General features: G+C 28.4%; 1 protein-coding gene across 1 annotated transcript in view; it reads right to left on the minus strand.

Annotated features, from left to right (window-relative positions):
• Nucleotides 1-3,659: 3,659 nt before the first annotated feature.
• LOC136982647 (vesicular integral-membrane protein VIP36) overlaps nucleotides 3,660-17,725 on the minus strand; it is a 32,232-nt gene continuing 18,166 nt past the window's right edge. Inside the window, exons 4-9 of the mRNA XM_067279208.1 lie at nucleotides 15,446-15,528; nucleotides 13,323-13,484; nucleotides 9,374-9,488; nucleotides 6,367-6,419; nucleotides 4,177-4,240; nucleotides 3,660-4,070 (exon numbers count right to left, since the gene is read on the minus strand). Of these exons, the coding sequence (XP_067135309.1) occupies nucleotides 3,922-4,070; nucleotides 4,177-4,240; nucleotides 6,367-6,419; nucleotides 9,374-9,488; nucleotides 13,323-13,484; nucleotides 15,446-15,528 (626 nt within the window). The 3' untranslated portion in view covers nucleotides 3,660-3,921. The remainder of the gene's footprint in view (nucleotides 4,071-4,176; nucleotides 4,241-6,366; nucleotides 6,420-9,373; nucleotides 9,489-13,322; nucleotides 13,485-15,445; nucleotides 15,529-17,725) is intronic.

Below are 17,725 nucleotides of genomic sequence, written 5' to 3' on the forward strand. Positions count from 1 at the left end.
GTTGCAAGGCCCATTTTCATTGGACAACCAAACATTGCTTCGTAGGGGAATCATTTGATTCCTTCGTGATATGCTCTATTTTTATCGCCTGGATGAATCTTAAATCCTCTAACCACTTTGATATCTGATTGGTTTCCACCCATGTGCTCAACATACTTTCTATGTCTTGATTAGCACACTGTATATACACACAAACCAAATTTTCTTATAAAACAATTTCTTTTTAACATAATTTAAATTAAAAACAGTTCTTTTTAATTTTACTTCTCTTGCTGTTATGTATAAATATCAAGTATTGGAATCATGTCAAATCTGACTTTTCGGGTATTTTGCAAATCTCCACATTTTGAGACCACCTGAACAAAAGAAAATGGAAAAAAATTCCTTGTGTGTTGGCATCTATTTCATTCAATATCTCAGGATGGGGTAATGAAGAAGAAACAAACTTTGGCATTATAGCTTGTGTATAAGGAGCATCAAAGCTATTAAATTTTAGTGGTTAAAGGTTGAGGGGATGAGATAAAGGGGTGTCACGTAAGTAAAATTTTCATTAAATCTGTGATGTTATAGCATGTACAATTTTTTATAAAACTCATCTCTACCCTCAAAATTATTATTATAATAAAATGGCAAAAAGGTTAAAGTATTTTTATAACAAAATTTCATAACAGATGGTGCCACAGACAATCACAGTATATTTTTTAATTATAATAAATGAGAATTGTTTTTTAACAGCCAAGAAAGGTATCTAACTCACCATTGAACTTATTATTACAGTCAAACCTGTTTTTATGCGGTGGATAGGGACCGCATATAAAAAGTCTCACATAGAAAATAACTCAAAACCGTACAAAATAGAATTTATTGACAATAGATGTCAGCACTTGACTGCATCGTCTCGTCTATTGTCTGTTTTACATATTTTTGTCCAGGTGGTGTTTTGTTGACTTAAAAAATAAATTATTTCATTTTTCGCATATTCATGCAATAATATTACTATAATAAGTTTATTTAGCTATAATAAGTCAATGTGAGACATGACAAATCGCACGAGACTAGTCGCCAACTATACCGCACAAATAAAAAATCGCACAAAAAAAGACCACATAAAAACAGGTTTGACTGTATAATGAAATTATAAGTTCACTTGAATCATAGTTTTTACAGGCCATTACATCGGTTTAACTTCTACTGTAAAATACACAGGGTGGCCCAACCAAAGTAACAGGATAAAAAAAACAACTGTAAGAGCATTTAAATATAATTAGGCAAACTAATAAAATGAATAACAACAATGGTAGAGAGATCCACCAATCATGGATAAGCATTATAAAAGGGTGGAGGAAGAGGTATAAAAGAAGAGATAGGAACGAATTAGAATAGAAATTAAGTAGAAAAGAATAAACAAAAAGAAGAATGTGTCGAATTGTATGGTTGCTATGGATCATAAGTTTAATTGGAAATGTAAAGAAGTTCGGAAATACAGAATTTAGTGTCGTTTAAAGGCCTGCTGAGGAGGGACGAACAAGTCCGAAACGCAAGTTTAAATTGTATGTGTTCAGGTGAACTAAATAAAGAACATTATTTTTGATCTGTAAGACTAAATATCTGCATCCATATTTTCCAGTATAATAAGTCCTGTTAATATATAAAAAGTACTAGTAAACAAAATAAATTTTAAATTAGATTTAGTGAATTGTTTGGTAATCACATAAATTGGGTTGTTGTTAAAAACTGATAAAATTATAGTCAATCAATAATGAGATATCAATCCATCCTATATAATGGCTGAAGACATAAATACCGTATTTTACGGACTATAAGATACACTTTTCTCTTTGAAAAATTGCCTCCAAAATTCAGGTGTGTCTTATAGTCCGTAGTGTCTTATACCTTAATTTTTAAGCAATTTAAAAAAAAAAATACCTATGTCTTATAGTCCGTAAAATACAGTAATTAAAAAACTGGCATTAATTTTCATGTTTTTCCTGAATATAAGTTTATATTAATCAAAATTTAACTTGTGTTAAAAAACACGATATACTAGAAATTCTCCCATCAAGCACGATGGAATATTTTTTATGGGAAAGTAGAGATTGAAGAATTGATTAGAGCTTCGAGTCAAGCTTGACATTATCATGCTGTTTCTGCAGCCCTTGGCAAAGCCATTTTTACTCTGTTACTCAAGTCAAGACTTCATGGCCTTTGGGGTCTTGATTGTTCTTATTCTTTTAGATCTAGAATTTATCTGACCAATTTTACTCTTATGCTTTCCCCTAAGTATTTTTATTATTTTTTTTGGTGTTTTGTCAAAAAAAATCTTTTTAATTCCATGTTGATAAAACAAAGGTTAATTATACATACATTAATTATATGAGTGATAACACTTGCTAAATAACCAGCTCGTTAGATTGTTACTGCCAATTGGATAATAGGATGTCACGTGGTCACTATGAAAAGACTTTTTCAAAAATTTGTTATAGAAGTGACACAATGCAGTTTATCATTTTTAAGGTTTAAATTTAATGAAATAAGTTTAAAATATGCCATTTGCCAAAATATTTAAAAATGCAACTTAAGGAAAATTTCCTTGTCAAGCATGAATGTCACATGGTCACTGATGTCACTGCAACCTAAGTGTGATCAATGATCCGAAATCCATAAAACATTTATTCTATAGCTAATATTTCTGCAAAATAAATAGCCTATACTTTCCACCAGAACATAAAATGAATATAACCAAAATTTCATCTGGATTGGACAAAAAAGTCATAAGGAATTCACACACACATGGCTTTTATATTGTGTGAAGGATCCATTTACTGAAAAAGCAAATTGCTATTGCTTGGTGTGATAATCTTAGTCCTATCTATCCCTGTCAGAAAACATATCAAATTAAACAATTCTAAACTTTCAGCTTCATTTATTTCCTAAAAATGTAACAACAGAGTTGTATACTATAGAGCAGCTCTGTTCCCACAGAAGTAATTAGTGAAGTTTTTTGTTACACAGCATAAAACATTACACAATAAAACCATAAGTTCAACACAAAGTAGACAATAGAAATTTTGATAACTTCAAAATCAAAAATAGCAGAAAGTACTACATAACTTGAAATTTTGGTCCAGAACAACTTGTATGAAAGACAAGCACTTAAAAACATCCAAGTTTTATATCAAATCAAATATGACCATATGGTGGAATGGTTAAGGTAGCAGCCTACTGCTCTAGGGACCTAGTATCAAATCTAAATGGGTCAAAAAACCCCAGGAATTTTTTGGGATGGTCTTTCTGGATATGTTGGATCCCAATCCGTCCTTCACTACTCAGTTGTCCCATAATGGGCTTACTGAAAAGACCATCATCTGCCCACAGGATGAAAAGAGTTAATTTTTTTTTTTTTTTTTTAATATTGATTGAACTACATCAAAATTTAAATTATTTTCTCTAGATTATATATTTAATTAAATAAATATTAAAATTACAGTATTATAATAAACAAGATTCATTTACAATAAAATTTTAAATAAATAAAACTTTTTTCCATAACTATCCTGCTATTTAATATATTATTGAATATTCAGCTGCAATTTATTACAAAAAAATATCAGATACAGTTTGCAGTTAAAAATTCATTAAACAGAAAATAAGATCACCACTTCAAAAAAGTATAAATCTTTATTGAAAATCTGACTCTCAGCAAGAGCACAGTGTCTGAAGGTCTATAGGAAAACCATCAAAATACAATCTGTGGAAATTCAGAAATCTCTGCCTCGAAATAAGATTTCTGTACACTCGACATTCTGGATTTGCATTGTCAAGCTGGAACTCTTGCACCATGATGTCAAATGTTTATTTAACAAAATGAAATGATCTTACACTTCGATTCAAAATGGAAGAAGTGCACAACTTAATAATGCATCAGTAGAACCTCTTCCTCGAAGTCTCTTGCTGTCTTTGGAAGACCACCACTCCTACAACTACACATACTACCAGTCCTAAAATGGCTATCACCATTATTAGCAATAATTTCAAACCTGACATGGGTGGTGGGGGGTCTTCTACATGATCTACAATTTAAACAATTTGTAGTTATAAAACTTCAACAAAACAATTTCTTGATATCAAAATAAATACAAACAATCCTTATTTTAAAAATCTTATGATAAAAATTACCTCTGGGAGGTGCAAAATAAGAAGCTGCTGGTGAAATTTTTGATCTGTCTTCTTCCTCCTTAACCTAAAAATTTTTAAAAATTTGGATTTTAAAATATACATTTTTAATAAAAATATAGAGTAGATTTATTTATCTAGTCATATATATATATATATATATAATCTAAACACTTAAAATCATCACGACATACTTCCTGATGACAAAAAGAAAAAAAAATTAGAAATGGTGGCACCAAAAAAATCAATGAATTGCTACAAAATTTTTTAACAAGTGAATGAAGCGAGGGGAATAAAGCAAGTATAAGTAAGGGATTAGGCCAAGAGGGAAGGAAAGTGAGCAGGGATGGAAGGATTAGGCCACCATGCTCACTTTGAGAGATAGAGAGATAGAGAGAGAGAGAGATTGAGGGAAGTAAGTGGACAGGGTTGGATATACAGGGGGCTTAAGATCTCCCACTTGCACACAAAAAAAAATTGTTTAAACTTCAAAATATTGTTTTCAAAAATATTTATGATGGCAAATATACTTGACAAATATATGATGACAAACTCCACAATATAACTTCTTGCATTTGTTAACAAAAGGTACTTATAATTAATTCCTTGTACGTCTGTGTCCTTAATATAAAAACAAAATTTGAAATATTTTCACCTGAAAATAAAAGTTCTTTTTGTTTTATTTTTTAATAAGACTTTCTACCTTTGCTAATTCAAAACTACACCAGCATAATAAGTCCTATTTATAAATAAGGAACTTATAACTATTCAAATATTTAAAATTTTTGAGTTAGTTCCCTTTGGATTATTCTTGATCTGTCACTGTTCATGGAGGTTGGCCTCGCATGAATATTTATAATAAAATTTTGTGACTAGTGTATATTAGGAATAGGTGGGAAAATGAACCACGTAATTATGAAATTGAAATGTTTTAGTGGGACATTATGATTTTTTTTTTAATGACTCAATCCATTAAAAAAGTTTTGTTGTGGAATTTACATTGTTCTATGTTCAATTTTGATGGAGAAAATCTGAAAATAAAGTTTTTTTATGAGAATAAAAGTTTTTTTCAATTAATTTGAGTGAGAAGGTGAATTGTGAAATGGATCTGAATTTAGTTTAAGCTACAGAATCCTCACTCAGATCTGTATATTTTCATCTGTCTATATATACATACAGATTAAAATATATACAGGTTTATTCAAAAAACTTCATGGTTTTGTGATTTTGTTTTGGGAAACATTGTCACGATATGGGTGTATGTACATCTGTGCTTTGTGTCCACAAGTTTTTATGCAAATAGTCTTGCTTACCACTGGTTTCACACTTTGCCACTAGAAACATGCAATGCAACTTGGTAGCATCTAGAGAGAAGGCATTTTAGTCCTGCAATTTCATGAAACAAAGTCCAGAGTCCAGCCATTCATCAATAGGATGCAGCATCCTCACTTCTACCATCTGGTACAAAAATACCTCAACCAAACCCTCCTGCAGAAATGGATTGGATGTTTGGCAGTGAAGGGTAATACATTGATGGCATGGCCTTTCAGATCTTTGGATCTGATGCCTTATCATCTTTCACATAGCTCTACAAGAAGAAATCACATCTACATGCCACTATTACCAGCCACTTTGAATGAACTACAGGATTGCATTAACAGTGCAATTGCCACCATTGACAGACATTACAATATTGCACTGATATCTGTCAGCAAAGAAGTCACATACAGCATCTCTAAATGTCTAAAAAAAACTGTTTTTCTAGAAATGCACCCTACACTGTATATCAGTATTAGTTTGCAATAAACAGAATAATTTTTTTAAACCAGGCAGTTCTTTTTGAATAACTTTTGTATATTATTGAAATTTTTGTTCTGAATAGTCTATATTGGAAACAAGTGGGCAAAGCTCATGGGGTGAGCAAGCAAAGGAGCAGGGAGTTGGGCTACCTAGGGACAAAGTCCTCTAGTATTTAAATATATTTATCTTTACTATATTTTATAAATTTGAATTGAACAGTTCAATTTTACTTTTAGATATGAAGTTAAAGATATATTTCAATAATTTAAAATTTAAAAAAAAATTTCCAGTAAGTGGAAAGAGTTTAAACAAAATCAAATTTGTTTAGATAACAGAAACAGCATAAAGACAAATATTTTAAAACCTTTATAGTATATTAAATAATCATATTACCTCTCCAGGTAAATCCAATTCATATAGTTTCATAGAAATTATATCATGGTTATCTGATAAAAAAAAAACATACATATATTTATCTATTAAATTAAACAAATACTTTTAAGGAATAATTCAAAATTTTAAACTATTTCAATACAATGTATTCAATTTCATGATATTAATTCATTTCAGAAATTCCATAACATTGTGAAAATAAATTGTTTTTGGCAAGTTGTTTCAAGATCTTAAAATCATTTCCACAGAACTAAACTAAGTTTCATTTTCATCTTTAAAACCATGTTTTAAAGATGGATATGAAATGGATGCATAGAATACAAGAAACTACATGTTTTAATGTGGCCCACTGCCTATTTTTGTACAAATAATTCTACATTAATATATTAAGCATCAGTCATATTTAAACAAATTTATCCTATGGTCCTATTTGCTTAAACTGACTCTTGTAAATCACATATTTTTATAAAATTAATAATTTTTAATTCTTTCCATGTAAACCCACTAACTATGTTGAAAATCATCCTCATCAAAATTTTTGAAGGTGCTGAACTATCAAATCTATTTGAATTGCTTCAAAAGTATTAGTTTAGATACTAAACAAATCATGATTGCTGTACAAAATACATAAAGTATATTAAAGTTTGTTATCTGAAAAGATTTTTTTTCTTATTAGTCAACAAAAAAATAAACATGCAATTAGTAAAAATTTCATACAAAATAAAGTACAGGTATCCCTTGTGTAACACAGTAGTTACGTTCCAAATGTTAACAAAAGTATATTACTCTTTTTCATTACTAAGAGAAATATGTTTATTAAAGCAATCAATAATTAACTAACAATCACAATTAAAAGTGCTGTATTATGCATTTAATATTAATTTTAGTTAAATGAGGGAGTTTTCTTTTTACAAAGTATCATTTTCTGAGCTTTTTTTTTTATCTTGATTAGAAATATCAGCAACATCTTCATTTTTTTATTTTTATCATAATTTTTTTTTATGGATGACAAAATAAGAATATGTTATTAATCAAAAACTTGTTCCAGCAGGTCATGTTTGTTCACCAAGCAAGTTCACCATTTGAGTACCAAGCAAGTTTTTCCAGAATTTGTTTTTGAATACTGAATTGTTTGAGTTGGAAACTGTTCGAATATTGAGAAACCACTGTATTTCATTCACCATTTTTATGAATGATTACTTTTCTACAGTTAAAAAAAGTTTAATAAAACTTATCTAAAAATGTTTAAATAAACTTTACTAAATACAAAGATTAATCAATAAAAAGAAAACACAGTGACAGCCTTAAGGGCTAAAATCTGAAGGCAATGACAACAACAACGACACCTGGTTGATAGGAAAGCTAGGACAAGGAAGAAAATATTAAGTTTTCATTAAAGTAAACCTAGTGAAAGGAACAAAACAATCTGAAAATTTCAATATTCTAAAATCCATGGGCAAATTTGAGACATGCTTACTTGAATTTAAAAAAAAAAAATTTAATAATGGAGTTTACACTTAAAAATTGTGAAATTTTGTATGATTTCCCAAACCATGTTAAAGAAAAACTGGGAAACAGTGTTGTATGAGGATTTCCCCAATTTTTGAATCAAGTTAGAGAAAACTGTGTTTTATGAGAGATACTTGTACTGTACAGTACATATGGCATGACAGGCAAAGATATTGCACTCAACAATCAATATACAACTGGAACATGTTTAGTAAGATGTTGGATGCAAGATTTACAATTGAGTAAATTCTAGACTTCACTTATATATCTTTGGAATAAAATGTTAATAAGGCCTTCTCAACTATTAAAAATAATGCTAATGCATTTATGAATTTTAATCCATATAGTATATTTTAGTTTTACATAGTTCTATACTGTTGGATTTATACATAAATATCAAGCACTCTCGTGACTTGTATCATGAATACCCACATATTCCAAATAGCAGAAATCTTAAACCAATCATAAAACAATCCATACTGAAACAATTGTAAAGCAAAGGCCCACTGTATCACATTCTATATTTAATATATACATTATTTCCTCAAATTAAATAACATTTAACCTTCAGAAAATTTTAAATATTTTCTTAAAAGTCTAATAAATAATCCTTTGCTTTGGATAAGAATTCAGAAATTTTTTTACAAATAATAAAATCTATTATAAATTATTATTAGAATAAAAATTCAAAAAATAAAATTAAGCTCTTAAGATAGTAAGCATAAAAAAAATGCTATATAATTAACATTAGATGAAAAGTTATTAATGCAGTTATATGTTACATAACAATGGATTGCTTATAGAACCTAATTCCTAGAAGATTATAATAGAGCTGGAAAATTCATAGCCATCTGTATTATTTTTATGTTTAGATACATAAATACTTATCAACATGTAATAATTGTGTTACATAGAGCCTTATGTGTATAGTAGACATAATGCCACGTAAAGGTTATCTTAATAATTACAATGCCTTGATATAAATATTTTGACAATGCTTTTTTAATACATATGATTGAGGATAGAATCATATATGTTCTGACATCTTTCTTTTTCCATTTGACTAATAAATATGGACATTATTAGAAACCCATTCCCTATATTTAGTGAAGAATGTAGTTTTAAATCAAACAGGATTATTTACTTTTTATGATAAATTTAATCATATAAAGATAATTCTGTTTCTTTTAAAATTAAATTTTGAGAATACAGATGATTTTTGAATATAAACAGGCATTTATATTTCAGATTATTAAAAAATTTGAAGATAGTTTTTTAATAGTATATAACGAGATTTCTCTATATAATTATTCAAAAATTAAATGAAAAGTAATAATCTAAATATTCTAATATATAAATAGTATTAATATTTGTCTCTACACTGTATTAATTCTATATTTATATATTATATAATTTGTAACAGAAATAAAGCAACAAACTGAATTAAGAACTTAATTTTCCAACTTAAATATTATTAATTTAATTATCTGTTAAATACCTGATAAGTCACCAGTTGCAGCTGATGCTCCAAAATAATAACCTGTGGGTAAACGAACACCTTCCACTTTAAAACACTCTTTGAATGCTTTCTTTCCTTCAATATCAGTTGATATCTAAAATTAATACTTAAAAATTTCACACAAGCATATTCAAATTAAACTTTTAAATATATAAAATATAATTAAATCAATATTTCTGTTATATGCATCATTTATAATTAACAGAAACAATAAATCATTATTTATTAATTTATTGCTTGTTTATTTTTATAAAAATAAACTTTTAGAGATCATTAATTTTCACACTGCCAGATTTATATCAACCACTTTGATAAACACTATCAAATGATATATCTCAGTTTTCCATTGAAATCTGTTTATTATGGATAACCCCATAAAAATCTTTATGACTGGATGAAATGAACTTCAGTTGAAAATATAAGAATAAAAAGATAATGATGTGGTGTGAAGCAGCTCCTAGCAATTGCATTCAATAGGCAAAGTACATTGACTCCCAAATGTACAAATGCCACTTATGTGGAGAGATCTACAAAACTAAAATGAGTATAATTTTTAATTCCTGTAATTTGACAGTTATTTGGAAGATGGTACATTGTCTTTCTCTTTATTTTGTACTGGGCTCTGAAGTTTATCACTGATGACAGAAATCTCCAGTAGTATTGCAATTGCACTCTGGCAACCTTACAGATGACATATTCTGACATTTCTTTTAATTGATTCATTCATTATAAAACCATTTAGTTTTACTATACTAATGGTAATGATTATAAATTTTGAATTTCTATTCATCAGAACAACAAATAAAAAACAATTATCAAGAATCAAGAAACAATGATTTAAATCTAAACAAAATTATATTTTAATAGAGTGCAAAACAAATGCTAAAAAAGCAAATTTATTAACATATTGGTAAATTAAAAAACTTAAAATGTTTATTGAAACTTCTTAAGTTTCATAGACTCAGAATCTAAATTATAAATTTTAGGTAAAGGACAAAATTACATTCCATTATTTGATATTGCTAGTTATAAATGATAAAAAATTCAGTTCAGTCATTAAATGATTATAGTAATTTCATTATAACAAAAATGTTCTTCAAATTTATAAAATGGAATTTGTGACCATCTGGGGGTTAAACCTTTTGTTTCCATAAATATAAACTGTTGCTAAAAAACATTATTGTTTTACTGTACACAACGAAGCCCATGCTTATTCTGATAATCAAATGATAATACTTGATTAATTTTTATGGTTAGGACTTACCTAATTAATAAAATACATACTAAATAATTTGCATTAAAAAGTAACTGGACTAATTGTTATCTCTCTTAATTTATCTCTCTTAAATTAAGAGAGATAACAATTAGTCTAGTTACCTTTAGTCCAAATTACATAATAACTAGTACATTAATTAGCCTAGTTCTAGCACAAAAAGTTAAATAATTGAATGATAATACCAAATTAAAATGTTCACTTAATTTTAATAATTTCACAAAAGAATACCTATTTTCCACAAACATAAATCTCTATAAACTTATGAACTATAATTCATTAAGAATTAATATGATTAAAAACTTAAAAAGTTTTATTTTCCAGATTAACAAGCTTAAGATAATACTGATCCATAAGTTGCTTAACAGATGTTGTATGAGAAAATTGTAGTTTATCTTGAAGTATAATTAAATTCAATATTAAAGTATACTGTAACTTTTTTTTTCAGATTAACATTCTTGTATTTGTTTTCCTTCAGCTTTTAATCTGACTGCAAAAAATTTTAAAATGAAAGTTCTAAAAAATTATCATCAGTTAACATCACTTGCAGTATTAAGTGATCATGTATTGGGAAAAAAAACCAAGTTGTGTTAGTCAAATTTAAAATTTAAATATGATCAATACATAAATTTCAATATAAAATCTTGATGTTTTTATACTAAAAATTATTATAGGTAGTAGAGTATTCAAGAAATTCAATATCCAAAAATTGAAAACTGAATATTATTTATTATAGAATTCTGAATTAAAAGGTATTGTAGTATGTTCTGCAGTATTCTTTTGTTATATCTTTGACTCTTGGCACTGTTATCAATATATGTTTCTGTTGCTGGTTATTATGGAAGTCAAATCCTGTTAATCTTCATTAAGAAGATTAACAGGATTTGACTTCAATAACAAACAGCAACAGAAACATATAACTTTAATTTTAAACCAAATAAAGAATCCATATAGTAATACACAGATAAAAGTATTATAAAAATGAAGTGTTATTTACCAGGTGTATAAGCTTAAATCCACTGTTTGCTAATAGATGGCGTTAGTAAGCGTATTAAGCTACCGTGGAAACGCCATATTTTTTTTTCAACAATTCTGACATTTGTCAACATTAATCAGTGCATCAGCGATCATCAGCGATTTCATACGACATCATACATTTTTCCTTTGGTAATCATGCCTAGTTTTGTGCCAGAAAAACAGCATATGTGGGAAGCTCTGCTTTTCTGCTTCAATTTGAAGAAATCGGCTGCCGAAACTCATCGAATGCTTGTGGAGGCCTATGGCGACAGTGCTTTATCGGAAACCACGTGCAGAGATTGGTTTCGTCGGTTCAAAGACGGCAATTTTGACCTGAGCGACACGAAGCGTGAAAATCGGCCCAGGAAGGTTGAAGACCATCAATTGCAGCCTCTTTTGGATGAGGACGATACCCAATCACAAAAAATGCTTGCCGAGCAACTGGGTGTTACTCAACCAGCCATTTCCATGCGTCTATGTGCCATGGGAAAGATTCAAAAGATCGGAAAATGGGTGCCACACGAATTGAACGATAGGCAGATGGAGCGACGCCAAAACACATGCGAAATCTTACTCGCCAGACAAAAAAGAAAGTCGTTTCTTCATCAGATTCTAACTGGCGATGAAAAATGGATATATTTCGAGAATCCTAAATGCAAGAAATCGTGGGTTGATCCAGGCAAACCATCAACATCTTCCCCAAGACCAAATCGCTTTGGACGGAAGACGATGCTGCAGGGTATCGTCTACTATGAGCTGTTGAAACCTGGTGAAACTGTCAATGCCCACTGCTACTATCAACAACTGATCAAATTGCACCATGCTCTGCATGAAAAAAGGCCAGATTATCAGCAAAGACACAACAAGCTGATTTTCCTCCACAACAATGCACCATTGCACTCGTCAACATTGGTCCGAAACTACTTGGAGACACTCGACTGGGAGGTGCTACCCCATCCCGCTTATTCACCAGACCTGGCCCCTTCTGACCATACCTTATTTTCGTCGATGGGCCACGCGCTCGCTGAGCGCCACTTCGATTCTTACGAAAATGTCCAGAAATGGCTTGATAAGTGGTTTGCCTCGAAAGAAAAAGAATTTTTTTGGCATGGTATCCACACATTGCCCGAGAGATGGAAAAAATGTGTCGCTAGTCAGGGAAAGTACTTTGAATAAATTTGTTTTTGCTTGCTATGAAAAAAATGTGTTTTCTCCTGACTAAAAAACAGCAGATTTAAGCTTATACACCTGGTAGTTATTTTATAACTGATTATTTTATTCAATTTCATTCAAATTGCTTTGAGTGCAGTTTTAAACTGCCACTGTAGAAAGAATAAATGAATCTAAAATAAATATTAGATAATGTTTCATGACATTATTCAGTTTAAATAACTGAATCCAAAATTGAACCAAACCCAAACTGAAACTAAATGCAATCCAAACTTGAAACTTTATTATTTAAATTTAATAGTAAATTTAGTTAAAATGAATATAAATAACTATTTCTAAACCTTTAAAAGGTAAAATATAGAAAACAGACTGAGCTAAAACACTCAACTGGCTTAATTCAGTGTTTTAGCTCAGAACTAAAAACTTTATTTGCAATTTATATGCAAACTAAAAAAAAAAATGCATTACCGTAAGAACATCTCTTTCATAGCGAATAGATATATGGGTATCATGGTCAGAACCTCTGAATTTTGCTTCACAACCAGCAATTTCAGTGTGTGTTCCATCTCGGTCATGGTCATACTGTAATGTTCCATTGTTAACCATAGCTGAAACATATGGATGGCCATGCTAAAAAGAGAATGAAAACATAATAAAATTACTATACATTTTATTAAAATATAATACTTTCCTGCAAAAATAAAAAAAACCATGATTTGAACCCAGAACAGTCAAAGCTGGCAGACTTATAGGCCAACACATAACCCTATACTGCTAGCACACTTAGAAATATGTTTGTGCTAGAGCATATAAATTCAATAACCTAAAATTGGTTCCTTTTTTCTTGAAAATGCCTTTTTACAATTATATATAAGCTTAATTTTACATAAACTTTTAAATATTTTAAATAAAAGTCAGACAGTCATTTGTGTACTTTCCTTGTAAGATAAAAGAGAGAAAGATAAAGAAAAATTCTTAACTCAGAGTATTAATAAGTAATTTATAGTTAAAATATGAATTTTTGCATCTAATGACTAAATTAATGGCAACAGAAATTGGAGACAGCTCCACATTTCTGTTTGCATTATTTTGAGCAAAACTAATCTCTATTGTTATACTTACATCTCATCTGTGTTATTTTGTTCAATAATTATAATAATGAAGCTTTCATTTAATAACAGTCCTACAAAATAGGAACTTTTTTGTACCTAATCCTCACAATGTATTTTATATATTATATATTATACACAATAATTTTTCCATTTACAAAGTTTTCACTTATGTGAATTAATATTTAACAAGAAACTTAAAAATTATTTCAAGCTGATGCCACTTAAATTTAGTACACAAAAAGATTTTAATCTTCTGATTTTACTTTAACAAAAGTTATTATTTATTTAACTTCATTACTCAAACTTTTGCCACAGTTTAATTTAACATATGTCTTTAAATAGGGATATAGTCAGAAATCTGGTGTGGATCACTTGCATGACTGATGCTTGAGTAGACTTAGTATAGGTTGGTTGTTTACCATAAACACAATAGCCATGATCACAAGCAATACATTGTAAAGGAACTACCATATCATTAAGGCAGCTCCTTATATGTTATACGCAAATCAGTGGTAATTTACACATGACAATACTCAATAAGAAATGCTGAACAAGAACAAGTATTGAATTTTGTTCTTTACCTCATGGCTGTTCATATAGCCTAGTATTTGAGTCTGATTTTTTGTTTCATCCAGTGGTCAACTACTTGTGACATTCTTTTTTTTAGGCTGTTTATTTTTAAACTTGAGAGATACCAGTGGTGATCAGCAAAGAGCCCCTCAATCTTTGCTGACCATCACTGCCTCTTATGACTACATCCCTGTTTATAGTAACCAGCTTGTAACAGAGTAAATACAACATGCTACACCAGTCCTTAATAATAAGACCTCTTAATTATCTGGATGCCCACCTTATAATATGTTTGTCTCTTATTCATATTTTTTTAAAACACATACAGTAAACTTGTAACATTAAATTTAATAAAGAATTAAATATACAATTACTGTATCATTATACATAATTTCACAACAGCAATGCTTAAATGCTAAGTTATGTCTTCAAACATCAATTTACATAATTTCAATTAAAATGTCTGATGGTAGAAAATTGTAAAAACTAGAATGTCTTCAGTTCTGTCATGTCCAATAACCAAGAATGAATTGAAATTATGTATATTTTCTTAATTAGCTTGTCATCAGTGAATGTTTTAATTGTTTTACATAATTTTGCAGAGGCATAGTCTCTAATAAAAAGTAATCTCTGCAAAGAAAGACTGTTTTGTTCCTGTTGATTAGACATGATGGAACTGAAGACAACTTAGTTTCTTCAATTTTTTATCAATTTACATTTTTATGTAACAAATTTAATAATTGAAATGGCTGACATATTAGGTATCTCCTAACCAAGGAAAAAGAATAGAACGATATTGAAAACTACATGAGAACACACACACACACACACATATATATATATATATATATATCTAAAATAATTAAATTATATATATGATTACATTGGAAATAAATAAAAATTACTTACATTATGAGGTCCATTTTGATTTGCATATGTATCTAAAAATACTCCCAAACCATGGAAAACCTCCTTGCTGCCAAAAACTCTGCCTAAATAAATATTTATTACATTACTTAAGTATTAATTATTCACAATCTAAGCAATGAGAATTTCTTCTTTGAGTAAACATTCAAAATAAAAAATTAATATCATCTTAAATAATAATAATACCATGTTCAAGATATAATTTCCAATTAATGAAAATTACATCAAAGATAATATTTACATAGAGAAACCTATGGATTTATATGGTAAAAATATAACCAATTTCTAACTTTGTAGCAGAAGAAAATTTTAAAAAAATTTTACATTTATTTGTTATTTGCAAAAACAAAAGTAAACATACATTAAAAATTACTTCATAATTTAAAGACTAATAAGAGCATCTAATTTGCTGCTAATTTTCATTTATTTAAATCTTTTAACATTAGTATAATACATTATTATTTAATTTTAACATTATTTAATAAACAAAAATGAATTGTGTATCCAAAATGATTAATACTTTGTACTCCATTATATATTATAAACCACAATAAGATATCAATATAAATGTTTAATACATTTTTCACTTGAAAATTTAAGAAATAAGGAATTCTAAGGATCCTTAATAAGTTCCTTGAAATTTTCAATGGAAACAAACAGCAGTTAACAATAAAATAAAAATATCATTTGGCTTAAAAGTGAACTTTGAAATATTCTGCTTCGTAAATATCAGGCAATAAATTCATTAATCTATTAATGCCAAAGTTAATAGACTGAATCTTGAAACTGCTCTCTAATTTTCAAAATTACTTTTAATTTTTAAATATCTCACTTAAAACAGTTTTTATAATTCTTCTCAGAACTCACAATATGTATGATAAACTAAAATTTTACTAGATCAGAACAAGTTAATAAAAAATTTAATTTTTATAGTTTTCCTTAAAAGATTTTGAATATGTTAATAAATATTCTTGTATAATTAGAAATATAGGTGAAAATAAATATTTAATATGAGGCTGGTGCAAATGTGCATTTATAATGCACATGCAATGTACACACATATTTGCTAGTTTGTCTTCATATGTATCCATATATATGAAAATATACATACATCAACTAGTTCTGTTTAATACATATGGATGATTACAAGTTCATAAGATTAAACTGTTCATAATTATCAAATAATTTGTATATAAATTAAATATTGATAGATTTTGAAACAAAAAACTTTATTAAAATTACTAAGCCATACGTTTCACATTTCTTAAGAGCTAAATACTGTATTTTTATATTTTGTATTATGCAAAATTTACAGAATTACAGTAGAGACTCGTAAATCGGCTCCCCGGTAATCAGAATCGCCGGTAATCGGCACGATTTTCAGTCAGACTGTGTCGTGCTGAATCGAACGTTTTTGATACTAAATTTACTTCTAAAGTATAATTTTCATGTTTTTATATTCTTCAATATATTTATTTTGTTTGTACAAAATGCAGAAATAATTTTTAACGATACGATAGCCTCGATTATTATTATAAAAATTTTCATTAGGCTTAAAATCGACGAAAATTCAACACGAAGCGACACGCAATGAAGAAAAATTCAACAGGAAGCGACATGCAACAATTTGAACATCGGACAGGTTAATATATTTTTTTCGTACATAAACCGTAATCGGAACAAATCCCTAATCTGAACAACCCCAGTCCCCAATTGATTCCGATTTTCGGTTCACTACTGTACTTTGTAACTAAGAGTTATATTAAGTATGCTATAAGTTTTATATATCTGTAACTTCTATAGATATTATTTGAATTTATATAATATTTATTAATATTTGATAGGAATTTCTCACAAGCAATATTAAAAAAAGATTATATGTTTTTCCTGTGCATATATTATATATATACTGTATACATATACATATAGTAGGAAAAAGGATATTTATCTGAAATCTAAAGCCTCAAGGTCATATAGTTAAATAATATCTGATCAGGAAAAACTTTTTCCTTTTAAATATACTTCTATATTAAAGTCTGAAGTGTATTCTCTTACAGCTTTTTCATGTTGCAATTTAAAGCATTTAGAGAATAGATTGATGGATTTGTAAATAACAGTTCACTTGAATTGTCTTTTTTTTCTTTCTTTTTAAAGTAAAAAAATTATTCTTTGTGTTTATATTGCAAAAGAAGAAATGAATTCATTAAAATTTTCACCATAAAGAAGTTATATTTTCTATCCTTTGTAAAATAAGATTTCATA

The sequence above is a fragment of the Centruroides vittatus genome, unplaced genomic scaffold, assembly GCF_030686945.1.
Source record: "Centruroides vittatus isolate TY-2023 unplaced genomic scaffold, ASM3068694v2 contig_858, whole genome shotgun sequence".
In the NCBI taxonomy this organism is placed as follows: Eukaryota; Metazoa; Arthropoda; class Arachnida; order Scorpiones; family Buthidae; genus Centruroides; species Centruroides vittatus.